Source organism: Meleagris gallopavo, chromosome Z (assembly GCF_905368555.1).
Source record: "Meleagris gallopavo chromosome Z, MGAL_WU_HG_1.1, whole genome shotgun sequence".
In the NCBI taxonomy this organism is placed as follows: domain Eukaryota; kingdom Metazoa; phylum Chordata; class Aves; order Galliformes; family Phasianidae; genus Meleagris; species Meleagris gallopavo.
The window spans coordinates 36,710,035-36,725,201 of NC_139435.1; the positions used below are offsets into that span (position 1 = coordinate 36,710,035).

Consider the following 15,167-nt stretch of genomic DNA (forward strand, 5'->3'; position numbering starts at 1 on the left):
TAAAGTCACACTGAAATGTAATTTATGCCCACATTTATACAAAATTTTCCTCCTTTCTCATTTCTCTTGTCTTTTGGACTAATGATATAAGTTTTTCTTCACCAAGAGAAGGTGTACAAGAGGAAGTGAAAGAAGTTACATTTGACACCTGCAGGTAAATTCAGAGCTTTCTTTCATTTATTTTTTATTTTCAAAGCAGAATAATATTAGATAGAGAGGTGACCCTCCAAAGACAAAGTGTCTGAAGTTACTGATGAAAGGAAAACAAATACAAACTGCAGAACTCACCTGCAAGAAGCAAGAAGTGAGCTTGACAGCAACCTACATTAAGACACAATACTACAAAGTCTGCAGGACATGAACTACCTGGACTACTAGCTTTTGAAGCCACTTGGCCATTTGCAGTCACTCCTGACAGTGCTGTTTGTTTTGCTCCCCTGCTTGTCTCAACACTCTAAAAAAATTTTATGGCTGGACTTGTACACAGCAAATTTCATACACACTGTGAGAGAGCTTTACTTTTCACAATGCCAAAATCCCATTTTACAAAGAGAGGGAACACAGCTCTGATAACCTCCAAGAACGTCAAGAAGGCTGAAGCCATGGCTCTACATTTTCCAGCCAGGTATCTGCTGCTCTCCTCAGTTACGCATACCCTAGTACTCCTTCCCCCCCCCCCCAGAAAAAGTTTCCCTTATGGTCCTATCTTGCCTTTAAATATAAATCTCACTCAATTTCAAATCCTAGTATGAACTCATGGTTGGGGAGCAGCTGCATGTGTGGGGCCATGGAGATAGGAGTATCATCCTGCCCCTTTGCCACAGAGGCCACCTAAACACACCCTTTGGCTTTTCACGGGTCTGTCAAAACCTATCCCTCAGCCTCATGTGCAAAGAGACCCACTGTAATTCCAGTGTTGCCAGCCATTCTGCATGCCAGAGGCTGGCAGAGCAGCCAAAGGGCTTTTCTCATGGGTTTGGAGAGTGAAAAGTAGCAACTAGGCCTTGTTCAAGCTGCTGCACAAGCAGCAGCAGGAGGCCTGGCAGGGCTCCTGTACAGTCCAGGTGCTCTCAGATGCCTGGCCTCCTATCCTCCAGTTGCACATTCTGCACTCTCTGCTCAGCTGAATCCACAGGACTGGCTCTGGCACCCAGCCTTTCTGGTGAGTGCTGGTGAGACGGTGGGCAGATATATCTTGTAACTATTTGGTGTCTGCTGGTACAAGCTCCTCTATCTCTCTTTGGGTGTTAAATTGTGCCATAAAGTATAAAAAACAGCATTTTATAGTGGACTGGTAAAAAATTTATATCCACAACCAAACCTCAAGCACAATGTAATCCAACTGACGTTAAAGTCATAGTTGGTGACAAACTCTTCATGGAAGTGACCAAATCCCCTTTGCATACTCCCCAGTGCTACTCAGCACCTAGGAACCCACTTATGTAATGAAATGTGTCGTTTTTTGACTCTGCAGGCTGGCATCATAGCATAGCCCAGCTGTTTGCACAGTTCCAGACCATTACATTGGGAGCCACAAACAGCAGCAATGCACAAGTGGACTGAACTCTAGTCTCATCACTTACAGTTACTAATTAGTGAAAAACAAAAGTACTCATTCCAATAGCAACTTGATGGCAAGATTTGCAACATCGAGATGCATGTTAAAAACCCTTTTTACTGGATTGCATCTACCAGTTTGTCTATCTTCAGTCCCAAGACAAGAGCAGCAAGAAGCCCCAGACTATATTTTCAGATGCCTCCTTTTATGCCTGCATGATAGACAGAGAGAACCAGACAGGTTAGAAGAACACGTACAAGAAACAGCACTGTGGGAGAAGAAAAGCAACTATAGAATCATACTGCAGAGTCACTGAATCATATCATAGAATATCACTAAATCTATCATTATGATGAAAAAAACTTAATAAATACTGCCCTTCTTGGTGTGTAAGCACTTTCCTTAGAGCTATGGCCCTCTCAAGGGGTCTCTTTTAGAACTAACCGAAGAATCAGCTATCAGTAACTGATTAGCTCTGAATAACTGAATTAAAATAGTAGAGATAAGAACACAAAGAAAAAGAACTGGTAATTGAAAGCATAGAGCGGATCACGAGTTCATCTAGTGTATTCATTACACAGAAACATGTTCATTTATCACTCTGTGATATCAGGGGAGCTTTACACAACAGTTAAGGGAGGTTTTCTTGAAAAACAACACTGAGAAAAAATGAAAAAGTTTCATCACAGGCACCCCAACTTCCCATACACTGAGAGCTGACTGAAGTCCAAATTCAATTCTCCATAAATTGGATTACCCAGCTGGGACCTGCCACCCTCCTGGAGAGAACCAAAGGCCTAGGATCCAGCTTCTTGGCGTTATGTGAGGACTGACTTTCTCAGCAGACACAGTGCTGCAAGTTAAGGCTAACTGAGCCACAAAAAGGCAGGAAGGATCATTTAGGAGAACATAGAGAACCCTCCTCAGAGTGTTCCACTCCTGGTTCTTTGTATGACACTCCAGAAGACTATGCCAATTAGATTAACCCTTCAGAGATATAAGCTGAAGTGTGAACCAGACACATAATTCCCCTGTCAAGACCAAGACCAAGGAAGACTTTAGTGCCAGCATCTGTATTCAAGTTTAGCTGAAAGAGATTAGCTCATTTAGCTACTGCTGTAATTCCAGACCTTTCCTCCTCACAATATATGCTCATCTGATACAATTCACCTCCAGGATAAATGAATTAATATATTTCTTGGAGATAGCTGTCTGATATAAAATACTTGTGATTTATGTGTAACTGTTCATATTACTGCAAGAAAATAAAAGTAATAAATATATTTAGAAAATTTAGCATTAATTTGCATTTTTTTGTGTTGTCACAGAACTGACCACTTGCAGAAAAACAACCAAACTGCATTCCTGGTTCTCATCAAAATGATTTCAGTTCAAGTCTCAAAACTGCTCAGTCAGAAAGAAATACTAACAGTCAGGCTCCCACTGAACATTTCTTTGGGAACATAGTATATGGAGCTGTGAATGCTAAGGGGAGTTGAAGTACTTTGTAACATTATCCCTGTACTTATCCCAGTACTTCTACTTCATAACTTTAGCCTGGGCTAAAGCGGACAAATAATTATCAGTTTCTTCATGCATTCCTCCAAAGAATGTTAAAAATGAAAGAACAGATTAGGTAGTTTACTCTTTTCTATTGCTTGTCATATGTTTCTAGCGCTTAACCTCTCTCCAGTGGTATTGAAAAGTCACAGGAACAATATTGCACATAGGTTTTTTCCCCCTTCTGCTTAAGGTTTTCCTCCTGGGAAGTTTTCATTCAGGTACAGCAGATGTCACCAAGACCAGACATACGCTGATGGACACTGCAGATAGAATACAGCAGTACTCCATCATCTTTGCCATCCCTTTGATAACATCAGCCTCATTCAGAGTGGCGCTGATAACAAGCTGAAGGTACCAGCCTTCTCTTCTACACTTGCAACCTTCCCCTGACAAGCTACTGTGTACCAAAACCCCACTTCAAAGACCTTACTGTAAAACAAAGATGATGCTGGTCCCATGAAGACTGCAACTTGTTTTCAATTATCCCTGAGCATCTGACATAGTGATTACACAAGGTAAACAACAACTTTCTGACAAAGGAGTGACATGCTATGGCCACATTCAGGCAATTTGTGTGCCTTTGAATAAGTCACCTGCAGCACTGCCATGAGCTCAGCATGGTTACATAAATGCAGATACTTACAAAGACATTTTGTGAGTTGCAAGAATTTTAAAGTCTGCTCTTTTAAATCCACTAGGTGACTTTTAGGTTCTACTTTGGTGATCCCAAGTGAAAAGGGAGAAAAAAAAAAAAAAAAAAAAAAAAAAGGTATCAAATGTCTTCCTTATCTTGTGCTTGTCCATGCAACATTTAAGAAAAAAAAAAAATTAGGGTGGAGCACAAAGGGAAAATTCTTCCTCTAGTACAGTTCTGCAGTTCTTAAGATTTCCTCCTGATGTTGGTTACTTCTAGGAAAGCATACTTCAGCACATTCATTATTGGGCAATTTCTTTGCCTCTGACCTTGTAACAGCTGAGAAAGCTTCATCCTTTGTCCCTCATCAAACTTAAAGATGATTAAAGAAACTTAAGTTCAAACATAATTGAATCTACTTGCTGCTTATCGTGTTTTTAATAGCACTGCCATGACTTTATGCGAGGTTGTTACAGCATCACATAAATGTGTGAAGAAAGAGCATGTAAAGCAATTTCACAACTGCAAAACAAAATGACGCTTCCTTAAATTCTTTTTAGCCTTACACAAGTATGGGTACATTCTTGCATTCAGCACTGCAGTCCTTATTGGTTTGTCTATCCATGGTGTCCGACCTACAGTGAATCTCTGAAACCAATCTCTCTATTTTGGTATCAAGAAATGAGCTTGTGATTTAATATCAGGTGCTCACACCTTAAAACCTGATTACGTTGTTTTCTCAGTGCACAGGCAGATACTGTGTAATTTTCCAGAAATTACATCCATAAACTGGAATACCCACAAAGAAAACTCCACAGCAGAAGCACCTCTATCACCATATTAGAAATGAACACTTGGGATTACAGCATAAAATTCTGTCCCATCTGACAACTTCATTTACAGCTGCAGAGCTATCTTCCCAAAAGCTCAGCATCCGAACCATTACAGTTCCCAGTCCCAAACAACGCCGTCAGCCGGCGATACACCGAACGGCAGCTCTGGCAGAGGCAGGGACAGCTCTCCCACACCTCACACCTCAACGTGCAGCCCCACGGGGATCGTCCCGCGGCCACCAGAGGAGGGGCGGCAGCCGGGCACGGCTTGCCCGCACCCAGCTGACGGGGATCCATCCCGGGCTCCGCTCCTAACGGGCTGTCGAACAAATCCCTCTCATCATCGCGTCCCGATGAGCTCCGACGTCGGAACGCTCGGCACCGGGGAAGGCACCCTATCCCCCACGCGGGCCCGCCCGCCCCTCACCTCATGCGGCGCGGACGCCGTGGGTTCGCGGCTGCCCTCGGCCTGGCCGCGGCGGCGCGGGTGCCGCAAGCCTTCCCCCGGCCAGTCTCTGCCGCCGCGGCAGACGGGGTCGAGCTGAGAGAACAGCAGGTCCCGCCACGACGCCATGCCGATCCTCGTCCCGCGGCAGACGGGCAGGCGGGCGGCGCCTCTACGGGGCGCGGCGGCTCCCTGGGCGCCGGCCTTCACCTCCGGCATGGTCGGCACGGAACACTCGCTCCGCCCGGCGAGGTCCTTCAGCGCGCAGCCCCAGGCCGGCCGGCTCTGTGAGGCCGACGCGTCGCGTCGAGCGACCCACTCAACACTCGCGTAGCTCCAGCTCGTCCGCTTTTCTGTTATCCCCCTGAAGCTGGAGATGCTTTTTGTGCGAAAATAAGTTCATGGTGAGAAATAAAGTTATAGCACTCATCATAAGCCTAATGGAAAAGTCAAAGTGGAAACTTGTTGTTCTCTCTTGGATTAATCAAATCACATGTAATCAGCACTCTGAAAAGGAAGTGGTGAAGAAGTGCCTAGTTTATTGCTCGTGACCTCGGAAAACTCAACCACTGTACAAGAAAACCAGTGCATTATCTCTGTGTTAGTTAAACGCTGCTTGTGCACAGAGGGATGACAGTTGGATATAAACCCAAACTTTTGAATGCTCAGTTTTGTAACAAAACTTTGTGTCACTTTTTCTACAGTGGCAAACAAAATTGCAGAAACCCCAGCACACCTTCACTGTTACCACTGTCTCCTGACAGGCTGGAGACCTTCAACACAGCAAAATTCATGGGCTCTTGCACCACAACAAGGTCTCACAGCAATCTCAATCATAGAATAGCTTTGTACGGATTGAAGGGATCTTAAAGTCCATCCGGTTCCAACCTCTCTGCCACAGGGAGGACTGCTCCCCACCAGCTCAGGCTGCCCCATCCAACCTGGCTTTGAACATCTCTAGGGATGGGGAACTTCTCTGCTCAGCTTCTCTAAGCAGTCTGTGCCAGTGCCTCACTGCCCTCTGAGTAAAGAATTTCCTCCAACCATCTAAACTAAATGTCTCCTCTTTTAGTTTAAAACTATTACACCTTGTTCTATCATTGCAGGCCCTGTAATAAGTCCCTCTCGATCTTAATTAAAAGCACTCTTTATGCATTGAAGGTCTTCAGTAAGGTCTCCCCTTCTCTTTTCCAGGCTAAACAAGCCCCACTCCCTCAGTCTACTTTCACAGGCTCCAACCCTCTGATCATCTTTGTGGCCCTCCTCTGGACCCACTACAGCAGCTCCACATCTCTCTTGTGTTGCAGGCCCCAGAGCTGAATGCAGCATTCCAGGTGAGGCCTCCAGACTTCCTTCTCTCTGCTGGCCACTCCTCTTCTTCATTCACCAGTTTCTCTGAGTTCTTCACTGCAAGGGTGCTCTCATCTAGTTCATCGCCCACACAGTGTTGACAGTAGGGATTGCCTGATTCTTATAGCTGGCTGTACTTAATGTGGTCTAACACATCTGACATGGTTATTCTTCTTTTATTCTGAGTTCCATTTGTTTCCATTCTCCTATATTTTTTTCCAGCATGCCTCTCAAGCCTCACTTTTCTGAGCTCTAAATTGCTTTTTTTTTGCCCCCAAATCAAATTCTTGCTATAATCAATGAATTCTTAGATTCTTTGATTTTTGTGCTCTGCCTCTCCTCTTTTTCTTTTTTTTTTTTTTTTTTGGTTTCAGTTGTGCCACTGAATTTACTGTGATCTTCAGTACCTGCCTCTGAATGCTGTCTGTATTTCCCATCTGCTTTTCTATTTTCCAGTTTTCCATTTCCAATTTTCCTGCACAGGCAATCTCTGCTTCCTCCTTGGTGCCATGGAGCTCATCCTCCTCTCCTGCCTGCAGGACAGTTCTGCCTTCAGACCATGCTGTCCCCTTTCCTAAGGGCACCTGCGCACAGATCATGTCAAGTACCTACACTTCGCAGCTCTGTAAATCCTAGCAGAAATGCCTGCTGAGCCCCACAGTGTGCCCTGGGGCTTTGCTGCTAAACTTAGTGGTGGTTTCACATAAACAGTTCTTTCAGAGACAAGGATAAAACTGTGTTTCTAGGCCCCTGCACGACACACGTTTATGCTTCTTACATTGTTTCTGTTTTGTCTTTAGATTTCTTACATTGCATTTAATTCCAGGAAATATTAGCAAGTGATAAACAGCATGTTCTATCATTTTCTGTGCTACATTTTTTCAGTTATTTTCAGTTTTTGCAAACATATCATCCTGAGTCAGCATAGAAACTTCCAGCTCCTTCTCCTAGTTTCACCAATGTTTGTAAATGGAATTAAAAAGTGTTCTTTTAATAGACATATTAGATGAGTGTATCAGCCAGTATTGTCATGTCCCATCCTTGTATCAATCTGAACCTTGTAAGAAAACTGAGATATGGGTATGCCAGCACCTGCAGATGCTGTGGACTTTAACTGGAACACAATAAGGTGTTCATATTCCTCTGACTTCAAGCATTTTCGTAATTGCAAATCTCTGGTTTTTAATTCTAAGCTGCGAGCATGCTTTCAGGCACAGAAATTCTGTCTTCTTTGGAATCAAGACTCATCATTTGTTATTAATATAAAAATCTAAAAATCTGTTCTACAAGGCATGCAAGCCAATTCTCATGCTGCAAATTCTCACACCCATTTCTCTAGCATTTCACAGATATGAAAACTTGTGATGTGTTTTATAACAGACACTGTGAGATTTCAAACTCCACAGATCTAATATGTACCCTTTCTACTGTTATCTCTAAAAATCAGAATTGCTAGTATGCTTTCTCCTGCAGTCCTATTGTAGACAACCAGTCCTATTTCTACAGCCTTACCTTAAGATCAGAGACAACTTTCCTGTTTACACTTTATGCTTCTTTCTTCATATATGCTTATATATTCCCAGTGTCTAAGTTGTTACTGCACCAGCAATAAGGCCAGAAAATTCCGGATCCCCATTAGGAACAAAAATTCATACCTCTCACTTTTCATGCCGTAAGCAAGCACATGCATGCATAAGTATGCCTGCATTAATGCATACAGAACCTTCCATTTTATTCAAAGTCCAAGAATCTTCTACCAAAAACAGATTTTGAAGGAGGATAATGTGCTTAATAGAAACTTTCACCAAAACAAGAATGGCCTTATTTCTTTTGTTTTCTTGGGGTGCCTGGAACAAAGGGATTAGCATCCAGATGCCCATTCTATTCAGTGTGTTCTATTAGATCATACTTTCCATTGATCAAAAATATGAACAAGCTTTTCTATCAACTGTATTTTATCAGGCAGGATCTACTGAAGAAGTATCAAGATTTTTGAATGAAGAAGCCAAAACTAATCTACATTTTATGTACCAACCTACTTAAGAGGGAACTCCCAGTTTTGCTGTTTTATCATTTCCAAACACACACTGAAAACATCAAATTTAATGAGAGTACCTGAATTTTTTTCATTTTTTTTATCTTTTCCTAACATCCTCATAGATCTTCAAGAACTGGTGAAGTGAAAAGCACAGTATGAAACTGCAAAAGACTGTTACTAGAGTTCTTACCTTGTACTCTTATTTCTTCATTAACAAATCAGCCTCCTATTAGGCTTATTTATTTTATTTTCTGATATAAATTTAAAAGACCCATAAGACAGTCCAACACTCTGGTTGGTACTAGATACAGCGAGCACACATTTATCAGATGATGACTGAGCTACTGCTTTATCATGCTGTGTAGCAGCACTGCAGCAAAAACAGGGCTGTTTTTCAATATAGCACAAAATTTAACTTTATCGGGCAGATTCTGGACTACAGCAGAACAGAATGACCTGTCTTAGTCTTACCCTTCAACTTCTAGGATGCATAGGCAACATATCAGAGTGAGTTAGAATAATGAATTATTGCTTATTTCAGAGTAAGTATGCAGCGATGATTCCAGGTCTGATAGTAGTAAAATTGCTCTCATGCTGCCACTGTATCCCAGTGCTAGAATCATCGACATAGAATGATTTGAGTTGGAAGGGACACTAAAGACCATGTAGTTCCAAACCCCCTGCTGTGGGCAGGGCAGCCACCCAGTAGATCAGACTGCATAGCACTCCATCCAGCCTGGCTTCAGCAACAGGGCATCTGCAGCTTCTCTGGGCAGCCTATGCTAGTGCCTTGTCACACTTATAGTGAAAATTTTCTTCTAAATATCTAATCTGCAGTGTAGGATACAGTTGGCTTTCTTTGCTGGCATTGTGCACTGCAGGCTCGTGCCTAATTTTTCATCTACTGGTACTCCCAAGACCATATCCATGGGGCTATTCTCTATCCAGTCTCTGCCCAGCCTATATATGTGTTTAAGATTGCACAGACCCAGCAGCACCACCTTGCACTTAGTCTTGTTAAGCTTTGTGATGTTCATGTGTGCTCACCTATCAAGCTTGTCCAGATCCTTTTGGATATCAACCCTTCTGTGATATCAGCTGCACCGCTTAGCTTGGTGCCATCCACAAACTTGCTGAGGGTGTACTTGATCCCACTATTTATCTCATTAAAAGATGTTAAACAATTCTAGTCTTCTGAGGAACATTATTCATCATTGGCCTCTATTCAGAGAAACTGATCTGCCAACAAAAGCTTTTCCAGGAAGGAGAACATGGTTTCCATCATGAAGAGTAAAATGTTTTTGTCATGCATTTAAATTAAGGATGATAGAACTCAGGCAGGTGTATAAATGTTCCGTAGGTGTTAGTTCACATGATATTTGTTCTTCAGTAATAGTTACGAAAGACAATGATCTTGAACATTGACTCATACACAACCAGTATAACATATGTTGGTGAAGTCCATGGTGTTTTCTCAGTCAGACCACTAAGTGGTTGCAACAAGTAGTTACTGGTATCTAAGCATGCCTCAAACTCTTTTATGATAGTTCAGACATCACTGTATTTGAATGAAGAATTATTCAAAGTAAGTAGGATTGTCCAAAGAATTTATTTGATGTGGGGAAAAAAAAGTTATTAGGATTCGCAAATAGACAGGAATGTAATGAGGTATGTTTTGTCAGTTTGACGGTCACTCGTATAAACTATCTGACCACAACTTCTCCCCAGAAAGATTCTGTAAATACCTTTGAAGTCAGTGCAAACCTAAGGAAGAACAAAATGTGATGGCATGATTTATTCTCTCATTCTAATAATAAGTTTCTGGGCTTCCAGTGGTAACCCCATAGAAACCAGTATTCTGCTTCCTAAGGCAGGATATTCATGTCTGGAATTAAAAAATAACATTTCAGATGATGTAATTGGTCTCACTTTCTCAATTTTCCAAAGAGGCCTATGAGGTCTCATTGTAGGACTATTTTCTACAGATTTAGAAGGCAGTAGTTTTCATATCTTAGAAGTATCCTACTTTCACAATGACCTCTCCACAATCACGGAGACAAGCATGACAATCTCGAAGGATAACCACTTCCATCTCTGACCATAGCTCATATGAGACGATTCCTAAGATTTTTATCTCAACAGTAACCCCTTAGAATTTTTCTACATATCTGAGGAGCCCTTCTTGGTCCTTAACATAATCTCTGCTTCTAAAAATGAGAAATTTCAACTTTTCTGTAGAGTAGTCAAAGGTCTGGGACACTTCCTCTCTTCAGTTTGCTCTGTCGTTCCTTGCATCCATCAGCTTAGTTAACAGATTTTTCAAACATCTCGTCTATCCGAGAACTTCTAGAAAATTGGAATTCTGACTTGTCATCTCCCTTGCCTGTCAAATGCAGTCATAAGTTTTCTTCTGTGAGACTTTCTTCAGCTATGACCTAAGGACTTCCAAATTTTCCTCTTCTAACAGTTTTCAAAATCTCATTTTCCATCTTTTTCTTACTAGATATAATCAATTTATTTACCTCACAGGGCTTGTAGAGAAGGTAGCTGACAGGACGGAAATTTGTGTTGGCACTCAGTGATGTATCAAAGCAAATATTTCAAGCTTTAGAGAAGAAAGAACAAAAAACTTCCTGCTTCATGCTGAAAAAAAAAAAAAAAAAGACTCCAGTCTACACAATCTCTTTATTTTAATGTAATCTAAAATTATTTACTTAAAAATCAAGGGTTAAACAGAATGAGTGTACAGGGGGTAACAGATAACGACTTCAAAGAAAGAACTCTGTCCTTTAGTGACTCATGGCTGGAGACAAGAGTCAAACACGGTGCACTCTGAGTGCACCTGAGTGTATGTTTAAGCGGCATAATCTGAGCAGAAGTTAAAGTCATGGGCTGATTTACAGAGAGTAGTATTATCCCAAGCAAGTAGCAATTGCTGGAGGCCAGATGCCAGCTGAGGACACCTCCACAGTGCGTGTGACACTGCGCTCTCAAGACACAAGTGCTGACTGCTCTGCAAGTAATTCCAACTTCACTGTTGGTTTTCATAGGCAGCTGTATATATTTTCAGAGGCAGTGTTTTAGGAACTCAATTTACTAGGCAGTGTGTTCCCATCAGTCACAGCACGATGGCAAGGCCATGGCACAAGAGGCCAGTGACCGCTTGGAACTGGTGAAACTGGTCCTGGTCTGCAGGCCATTGCCTGGACCACTCTGCTGGGAGCAGCAAGCAGTAAACAATTGGCAGAAGTCCCACTTAAAAATACTGAAATATTTGTACCAGTTATGCAGGGCTCTGTTATGATTATTACTGCTTTCATGCTGCTTTGAGAAGCTAGTAAGTACGTAACAGAAAAACAGCATATCATCAATTTTCAATCTGACTAACTGGTCTGTTGCTGATTGCTTGACAGTTTCATCTTTAGGTACCAACATTTCTTAGAGGAAAGCAGAGTAAGTATAAGCTTTTTTTTATTCAGCAGATTATCAAGATTTGAGAGGATTTCTTCTCTGGTATAGTCACCCCTTTCTGAAACAATTAGCACTTACATTATTTTTATACCAAAGTATTGGTTAATTATTATATTCTGCTTTTAAATAGTAGTTTTAAAAGTCAGAGAAATCACTCTTTTAAGTGATTACCTCATATGAAAGTACCTTATGTATTTTTGCATTTGAAGTTAAAAAGTTAGTTAAAAAAAAAGAAATTCAAATTTCCTTCGAAAAGGTGAGCAGCCTAGGAGGAATGGTCTTATAATTCGTTTTTTACTTACATACGTGCTGTGAACAGAGAAGCTCTGATTTTCTTAAGAAGCCACATTAAAAATACTGCTGCTTCCATGACTGTTCGAGACATAAGATAAAAAAAAAAAAAAGAAAAAAAGAAAAAACAAAACAAAACAAAACAAAACAAAAACAAAAAAACCAAGGGCCTGCTTTTGTAAATTCTAACAGTTATTGCCTACTCCTGTGAGTTGTCCTGAAATCATATCATACGCATTTACAGCACTGCTGTGCTGCATTTGCAGAACATTAAGTTAGAATAATACAGCTCAAAAATAAATCCACTGTTCTAACCTGTTGCACCAGTGAAATACTGAGACCTTCAAAATCATGTCTTTAAAAGTGTCTCTTATTTTTCTTACTAAAGCAAAGCATCTGATAATGCGCTTTTATCATTCAGGTTGTATTGTAGACAATAGTAATCACAGAAACTTGAAAAAGCATTTTGATTGCTGAACTCATCATTAAAAATCTCCCTAAAAATGAGCAATTCTGGCCTCAGAATAATTCAAGACCAACTAACCAAGGTTAAAACAGAAAATGGAGAAAGGTTTGAGAGTGGAGTAGTAAGGACTGAAAGATCCAGGGTATGCACAAATAATCTGCACAATAGGAAAGAGGGAGGAAGAAATGCATTGAAATGCAGGGATGAGCATCTTCCTCTCATCTCAAAACAATGACGGGTGCTGGGGATCCCATTCTGCCTTTTATGTAGTTTGATGGCACAAAACCACTCAAAACAAGCACTCTTAGTATCTGCTTGTTTGATGCAAAGAAACACTGCAAACCAAGTTTTCTTTAAAACACTTTGGGCATACACACACAGCATGTAAGGACTCATAAGAAAAAAAAACACATATTCTGGGGACTGAAACCATCTTAATTCCACCTTGGAGCCTTGCCATGTCATAGAAATTAAGACAGTTTTATATTTATTGATTTTATTTTTAATATCCAAAGTCTAAACATTTTTGCCTGTTAGCCATTCCCTTCCATCTCATATCATCCTAGGGTTCGGAATCAGACTTCAGAATTATTTTGTATCTTCCATTTAATCAGTGAGAAACTGTAATGTTTTTCCCTCCTATCATTTGTGTCTGAATTTGCACAGTATATATAGGGAAATACAGAAGTATATTTGAAGTGTACTTTTCTGTTTATGGACAGGTTTCTCTAGTTACTAACAGATAAAAGCATAAAAACAGTAACTATTAAGGAGCATACATGCAACATTCTGTAATTATTTGATCAAAAAATGTTGAAGTTTGCAACTGAAAGTCATGAAAACATAGGATTTTGGCAGGTTACTGCCACAGTAGTTCTCATATATATATATATGATGCTTTTTATGCAATAAGAAGCAAAATTAATTTGTTTAAAATGGAGCTTAGATCAAATGAATTTTGTGTTAGAGCTGTCAGAATGCAGAACATAAAGAAAATAAAAATATACTTCCTCTTCTACAAATTGAAGCACTGAAAGAAAATAAGCATTTTTTATGGCATCAGACTGCATAGAAAAATTGACACTTCAGATAGATTCTACGAAATTAATCATGTTCCTATTTAACTAAAGCATGGTGCATTGCTCTAATTAAGTAGATTACAAAATTCACCTGTGCAAGAATACAGACAGCAGAAGTTGCTCATATCCATTCATATTTTAGCATAAATAAAAATTCTTTACTCTGATTTGAAGTTTATTGAAAATAGTACAATACTATTTTTCTTTACTTGGCTCTTCCTCTCATATTTGATAAGCCACCTTTTTCATCATATTCCAACGAAGTATAAACCCCTCATATTCTTTTAAGAAAGCAGAAAAAAGGAGAGTATTTTTATAGCCAGACTCTATCCGGATACAGTCATTCTTAAAAAGGAAAACAAAGTAACAAACAAGAAGACTTTTTTTCTATCCTCCTTTCACAACTTTAATCTGAGAATCATAGCATATCAGCAACAAGGAAACAACTTTTACCCCTAAAATCATACATTTTTCATTACTGTATGTCTTTAAGAGAAAAAGAAGAATTTTTAAGTCCTTAGAAGTGACTACCAGAAAGTCATGACAGGTCCAGAAGGGTGCTGTAAATTTTGAACAAGAGTATTTAAAAAGTACTAATGAGTTTGCTTGAAATACCAATAGTTAAAATACAGTTTGCTGCATCAAAAACAAAATCTCTTATATGTAAAGTTTGAAATAAGGATTTTAAGCAAACAACTTTCTAATATGACTGTTAGAAAAATTCTCTGATATTTCCCCGTGCATTTCCAACATACTGTTACCTATACTCCAACATTTTAAATACTACTCCACGAGTTAGTTTCTTCAAAGTTAGTGTACTTACCTCCTTCTTCCCCGTGTTTAATGAACACATTTCAAGCAGCCTTCAGCCCACAGAGCCAACACAGAATCAGAAGATTGCTTTCCAGTTACAACCAATGAAGACAGTGTTAAGAAGCAAGGGCAACAAACTCCTATGTGTTTAAATTGGTCAGTTTTTTGGTGTGTGGGAGGGAAGAAGGAAGCTGTAAACAAGAGATGAACCAAAAACTCTTGAAAAATTTTTACTCTAATTATGCTGAAAACTTTGTGTCCCCTTGTAATCAGGAACCTGTGGCTTGATGTGCTTTATTTATGTATCATGGTCAGGAAATGATTAGCATTCATGATGTCACTGCTTGAATTCTTAGCAGTAGTTCAGAACAAAAGCAAACCCAAAATATTTTCCAGATCACTGTAGCTTACTGTGTATGTCTATTGCCACCTAGAGTCAAGGTTGTAATTGAAGGTAGGCATGGAAATAACTAAGCCTGGCCAACCATACAAGCAATTTTGAAATGCACCTTTGAACACAAGTTTTGCTATAACACTTAGTCTATGCAGACTAACATCTCTTACTCCAACTATTATCAGATATTTTCAGAAAAATTGAAGTGAATTCCATACAGCGAATCTACCAT

The 15,167-nt window shown here is 40.2% G+C and overlaps 1 protein-coding gene across 9 annotated transcripts in view; it reads right to left on the reverse strand.

Moving 5' to 3' along the window:
• The window catches only part of TRPM6 (transient receptor potential cation channel subfamily M member 6), a 94,768-nt gene extending 79,901 nt beyond the window's left edge, over nt 1–14,867 (reverse strand). For 3 of the 9 annotated variants that reach the window (XM_085213004.1, XM_085213005.1, XM_085213001.1), the window contains exon 1: nt 5,016–5,395. In XM_085213004.1, coding sequence (XP_085069130.1) covers nt 5,016–5,252 — 237 coding nt within the window. In that variant the 5' untranslated portion in view covers nt 5,253–5,395. Of the gene's footprint in view, nt 1–5,015; nt 5,417–14,551 lie in introns of those variants that run through there. The other 6 variants (XM_085213006.1, XM_085213003.1, XR_014880368.1 and 3 more) reach the window with 5 other exon arrangements.
• Between the last annotated feature and the right edge of the window lie 300 nt (nt 14,868–15,167).